Source organism: Drosophila nasuta, chromosome X (assembly GCF_023558535.2).
Source record: "Drosophila nasuta strain 15112-1781.00 chromosome X, ASM2355853v1, whole genome shotgun sequence".
Taxonomy (NCBI): Eukaryota; Metazoa; Arthropoda; class Insecta; order Diptera; family Drosophilidae; genus Drosophila; species Drosophila nasuta.
Window position 1 is genome coordinate 432955 of NC_083459.1, and position 6589 is coordinate 439543.

General features: G+C 36.7%; 1 protein-coding gene across 2 annotated transcripts; it reads right to left on the reverse strand.

Moving 5' to 3' along the window:
- Nucleotides 1-1029: 1029 nt before the first annotated feature.
- LOC132796841 (uncharacterized) lies at nucleotides 1030-3133 on the reverse strand. 2 transcript variants are annotated; one of them, XM_060808161.1, is made up of 3 exons: nucleotides 2975-3133; nucleotides 2222-2915; nucleotides 1030-1249 (listed from the first exon to the last, which is right to left on the reverse strand). In XM_060808161.1, exon 2 carries the CDS (start codon nucleotides 2897-2899, stop codon nucleotides 2318-2320), a length of 582 nt encoding a protein of 193 aa, XP_060664144.1. In that variant the 5' UTR covers nucleotides 2900-2915; nucleotides 2975-3133; the 3' UTR covers nucleotides 1030-1249; nucleotides 2222-2317. The 2 variants fall into 2 exon arrangements, with proteins under 2 accessions (XP_060664144.1, XP_060664145.1); XM_060808162.1 differs by having other exon boundaries at nucleotides 2213-2915.
- Nucleotides 3134-6589: the final 3456 nt, after the last annotated feature.

Consider the following 6589-nt stretch of genomic DNA (forward strand, 5'->3'; position numbering starts at 1 on the left):
GAGCGCAATGATTTCGGTATTAATCGGCTTTCTGGCGTTTAGTGCTTTCACCTTTTCGATTGAGATTTTCGAAGTCCGTGTCAGCGATGCCACATTCTTATTATGGTGTAATTTGTGAAAATATTCGAGGGAATTTATCTTGATTGTATTTTATTACTCCCAATCACAAAGAGTAATCTTGTGAATAGGTTTTAGAGTTGTTGGTTAACTTTTCATGCATTTCGAGACAACTTTCCTGTTTCCTGAATTATAAAATTTAAAAAAATATATAAAAATTAAGGCCAATGGTTTTAAAACGATAAAAATATAATAAAATGCTAAACATCCAAGTTCGAAATTGTTGATAAAATTGCTAAAAACCTTAATAATTTTTGGGTTTCTGTGGAACCGTTCAAATTTTCGAGTAAAATCAATTAAGCTAAATTTTCTAATTTGCAAATTGTTTACCAATATTAAAGTAATTAGAAGTCAATGAGTCATTAATTCGTTTCCAAAATTTTTTTTTTATTTTTTTTGTGATATTGCTGCTACCCAAAAAATAATACACTTAAAAATCACAATCCATATCGAAGGTATTTAATTTGTTTGTATTGCCAAAAGCAACGAATTTTCAATTATCTTTGTAAATAAAAAGTAAGACAGCTAAAATCGTGTGGCAATATTTTTTTCAGAAAAAGCAATAGAGTGCGGTATTTATCGAAAAATATTGCAAATTTATGTTCTGAAAAAAAAAGAAATATTAAAATATTGTGAGAACAGCTCATCAATTCCATCGAGACAATATCAAGTTGCCGGGAATCAGATATTCATCGATATTTCAATCAAATTACAAAATTTATTTGTTCCAGTCGCCATTAAAAAACTTCCTTCAGCTTATTTATCTATTACGATCTATGGCAATAGATCGAATCATTAGAAATATTTTGAGATAAAAAAAATCAGCATTAAACTGTGATAAATCATTTGAAATAAAAATGATCCAAATGGAATAGTCTCAGCAGCTTTGAAAAGAAAGTCGACAAAAACAAATTATTTTAAGTAACTGATATTGAAATCGCTTTTATTGGTTAAGATGTTGGATTCGAATAAATTATTGTTTTTCATTGAGAATCATTCAGAATTATGGAATAAAGCACATCCAAATTTTGTAAACAGAAAAGTAGCCAAGATATTTTGGAAAACATCGCGCTTTCGGTAATTAATAAAATTTAACAACATTCCTTGAAATGAAATTCCCATCGGCAAATATCTGTAAATAACATTTAACATTTTTAGTAGACGAATGCAAGCGAAAATATAACTGTTTAAGATCGGAGTATAAAAAGACTTTACGTTCGATACCACAACCAACATTACTTATCTCGAAATACAAATAATTTAAGAAAATTCAGTTTTTGAAAGAATCTTTGGACGAATCTTACATTGCACTATGGGGCATTTTCTATTTGAACTGACATTCATTATTTCGAGAAAACCATTCGACATTTTTTACTGCGATTTCATCTTCTCTCTACAGAGCACAAATCGGTGTTGGAAAACGTAAGGTTTTCTGAGAAGAATGCCAATGGCGCACATTGTGCGGAAAAGTGCAGAATAAGACAACCATTGATGGATTCAGAATCAACAAAGCTACATCACACACTTTGACTTACTGCTAAATTATGCTATTATTTTCAAAAATCTTTTCCAAAGTTGAAAATTGTTCCTCAAAATGTTGCTTTACAAAATGCGCATATAAGCACGACCAATTTGAACATTTAAATGTATTGAACATACCTAGAAAGCTGCGAAATTATTATTCATGACTTCTTTTTTTATTATTGGTTTTCAACATTAATAAATGAATGAAATACTTAGCTCACGAGCTTTCGGATGCAACAGCTGTCTTTACAGTTGTTAACTGTTAAGTTCCAATATTTTGAGAATTAACAGTTTGATGCATTGTTAATGCATTGAACAGAACAATTTTCTAATTAGGACACTTTCAAAAAACGCCTAAATGTCAGAGAAAGTGGTCAAATGCCCAAAGTGTAAGGAGAGATTGTCAGTCATATCGAGAGAGAGAGAGAGAGAGCATAAAACTATGCTAAATAATACTATACTAAATTATACACATTTCATAGACAATGTGGCTGTGGCAATCGGCAGATATCGTGGCCATTAAATGCCATCGACTACCGTAGAAATAAAAGTCAGTTTCATTCTCTCTTACCCCACACACCATAATAGACAATGCGAAGGAGTTGATGGTAGAAATGAATTATGAACTGTTCTCTCATTGATGTCGTCTCTCCGTTTTTTTTTACTGGTATTCACACTAATCCTCGTTGGATCGTTGGTCAGCTGCATGATGACGCTGCTGCTTGGCCGCATATTTGGATCGAGATTGTCCAAGTCGAGAAGTCGCTTCACTTTTGTCCAACTGCTTGTACATCTTATCGTGATGGCGCTGCTGAGCGACCAACTGCGCCTGACGGCGACCGATCTCATTCAATTGAGTCGCCGCCTCCCAATCGCGAGTCATCGCGTCGCGAGTGCGTTCGTCGGGACTGCGCATGAATTGTTTGCGCAACGAATGTGGCTCGGTTTGGCCAAAGTCTGGTCTATAGCGGCGGGGATCGCGGGCGCTCAACCACTTGGTGTCCGTGCTCAGGGGATCCTTCCACATGTTCGTCTCGCGCCTCATTGGATGCGCCGGATGCATTGGATTATGAGCCAGATTCGGAGTCCGAGTCTGAGTCGAAGTCTCGCGTTGTGACATCATTTTCACCTTATTGCGGCCGCCCTTCGATGCCAATTGACGTGAGGTGATCTTCTGCAATTGCAGTTGACGACGCATCATCGATGAGAGCTGCTGCTTCCACAAACAGCCGAAGAACCGCGATGATGTTGGTTGCATGATGAGTGTGTTCGATCTGTGTGTGTTGCGACTTAATTTAGATGTATTCAATTCAATTATAGCGCACTTTCTTACCTAATGAGTTGAATGGTAACTTGAAGAAATTTTTGTGAAAGCCGAAAACGAAGAAAATTAATTATGCCAGAATTTTTTTTGTACTGTTGACTTGACTTCTGAAATTTACTACTTTACATTAGCTCTGTACTGTGAACGGCAACCGAATGAGACTAAATCTCTGAGCACAGCCCGCTGGTCAACTTATCGCCTACTTTGATTAAATAATTTTTAATTGTTCGCCTACTAAAGTTATGAAGAAAAAAAGACTTTCGTCTCAGTTTTATTACAATAAAACTATAGACTTGAAATACAAAGATTGCTATATTTAAAACCCAAAAAAAAAATGCAAAAAATTATTAAGAACTTGACTTGAAAATATTCCAACAAAAAAACCAATTGCAAAAAAATTTGGGAGACAAAAAATACTCGATTCTAAAAGAATCCAACAAAAATATGGACAACAAAAGTTACTAGGTTTGAAAAACAATTTAGAGTGCTACAGTGAAGTGTGTTCGAAAAAAGGCAAAAAAACAAAAAGGACCGTTACTATTTTAACAATGTATGAAATTAATATACCAAAAAAAAAAATATATTTTATACCGAAGACTTTATTTACTATATCGGTATACTATTAAATTCAAACCATTGGGTTGAAAATATACGAGATTGTGAAAGCAACTACTACATAGCATGTCTTGATCACCCAGTCTTGGTCAACAGTAGAGACGATATACATTCATACATATGTACATACAGCTGTGATCTTTGAAATAGCAGTGCGACAAAAAAAAACAAAATAACGAATTTTTAGCATATTCCTTTTTGTTAGTTGATCCCTAGCACATTATTTTTGTAAAATGGAACATAAAGAAAGGAAACAACCAAAAACCCCGTTAGATTTGTTCAGTTTTTCTGAAATTTTGATATTTTTACATAAGTGCACCACTTTTGGGCTGAACATTGGAAAAGCAGTTTTTTCTTTTCTTCCACGAAAAAAGCCGAAATAGTTTTTAATTTTATGAAAAGTGAGTTTAATTTAGTTTATTATTGTAATTTATACGACAATACACTATAACTATGAAAAAAATCAAATTTTAGTGTGTAAAGGACCGTATTGCTCCAAGGGAGAGAGGAGGTCCTTTCTTGAGCTTAGGAAGGGGAAAAAATTCTATAAAAAACGTTCTGTTTCGCCTAAAATATACAGACAAAGTAATTATATAAATACTTTTGCTGGAAAAATACTTTTTGGGAAAATCTGGTATATTTTGCACTCTATAGTATAATATATCTTCAATGTAGTACCATATCAATATATCAAATATACATCATTTGGTTTATTTTCAGTATTTTTGTGGTATATAATTTTGGTATATTTTATACTTAATACCGCACTACTTTGCTTTTATTTAAAATGGGTATCGCGTATACCATCTGGCATATTTTTCGTATTTTTGTAGTATATTAATTTGGTATAATTTATAATTAATACCACAGAGTTTCGCTTCTATTCGAAATGGGTTTCTCATAGTCGAATACACTCAACTGTAGCTTTCATACTTGTTTCTTATGTTGTTGTCTTTGGCCACAAGCTTTTGTCTTTTTTTTGTGCCGAGTATAAAAATCAATTCGAAAACATGATTCTACAAAAAAATTGGGGTCTAGCCAAACTAAATGCAAGTTCTGTGGCTGTAGCACAGCTCAACAATACGCCTGTAATTATCGGGGGCATGTGGAGGACACATCTTGTTGCAATTGCACATCCGCTTGCAACAAGGAGAACCATTAACTGCCTGAGTGTGGCATGAGGCATGAGGCAAGAGGCAAGAGGCAGGAGACAGAAGGCGAAGGCGGAGGCAGGCGACACTTGGGGGCACCGCTTGCGACTTAAATGCAGACACTTGAACTCTTTTTTGATTTTGCATGCATGTGCCACACATGTGGCACATACCATATGTATGCATACCTGCCACACAATTGCACAATTATGTTAAATATCGACAAGTGGGCTTTTGTTCCATGCCGCAGCAGCAGAAGCAGCGAATATTAATGACGACAGGTATTAAATACTCGAAGTTGCAACTGCAAAACGCTAACGCTGTGTATGTGTATGTGTGTGTGTGCTTGTGCTACTTGTCACAATCGAAACCATAGGCTAAACAACAAAACTTGTAATACAGGTTGAGTGCTTTATAATTTTGCTAGACTTTGTTTTGTTTGCAACTGGGTGAAGCACGCATTTCTTTTTGTGCTTGTGAGTACTGCAAAAACTCATTCTTCTGCTCCCTTGCTCTGCGCTGCAGGTGATAGGTCTGTGTATTTGCCACAACTCAAGCGTGCCGCATGCAGCACAAGCCACAAAATGTTTCCCAAAAATAAACTCATAACCACTGTGCATGTGGTTACGAAATTTTCGTATTTCGTATTTCATATTTTGAATTTGGCTCAAAAAATCGCATTTACTTTTGAGATAAAAGAGTAAAATTAAAGAAGTCTGCGTTAAAGATTTTCATAAAATACGCGCGTTACTTAATTATGCAATCTAAATGCATTGAATCACCTCAACCAAATGACAATAATCATAATGACAGCAGCCAGCGGGCAAGAGTTGGAGTTGGAGTTGGAGAGTGAGAGGAAGAGTATGTCATCAGTAGGTACAACGATTGCCAAGGCTTTTGCAAAGCAACGCCAAAAATGTTAACTCATTTGTTGTCCTTTTGCTCAGCAGAAAAGGTGATAGGTGGAGGGAGGGGGGGGAAAGTAGGACAGTCGGACAGACGGATAAACCACAGCGCAGCGTTGTCTATGGGGCAGGTGTTTGACTCACTCCACTCGATGTCGATGTCGTCGTTGCTGTTGTTGTTGCTGTTGTTTCTGTTGTTGCCAGGTTCGCATCCTCAACAGACGACAAATCTTTGCAATTTATTTACGTGCCATTTCGTAGCAAAATGTTCGTTAGATTTCTTTGGCTTGGCGGAATTCCAAGACAGCAAGCAGTTATCCAGGTCCAAAGACCAGTCGGCGTTCCTCTTGCTTGCGACGGCGGCTCACAAAAGTCATGACGCGCTGATGACGTTGCCAGTGGAAGGATTTAATGGCACATTAAGAATTTTATTACCGCACACAGCAGCAACAACAACAATCCGAATACATATATACACATATAAATATAAAGAAAAGGTGAGGGAGATGCAGAGTGGAGAGCGTAGAAAAGGTGAGCTTAATAGTCAGTCGTCGCCTGGCATCATCATCATCGTCATCATCATCATCCTCATCGTCGTCGTCGTCACAGCAAACCCATTGCACACACCTTGGCACAAACATTTTTCGCGCGCGTTCACAGAAAATTTTGACAGCCACCCCACGTTGGGCGCCAGCGCCATGAAAATCTTACGGAGTCAACAAAAATTGCTCATCGCCTGCACGGATTTCACGAATACTTGCCCCCAACCCCCCACACCCCTTCCTCACAATACTTGAGCTACCGAATCATACCACAGTTGTCATTATTACAAGTTTTGCATAAATGAATGAATGAATGAATGACATTTATGTATTTCATTTAGCCAACACAGCAGCAGAGCCGACGCCAAATCTACAGCTAAAGAGCCTGACAGATAGACACTCCACTGTCGT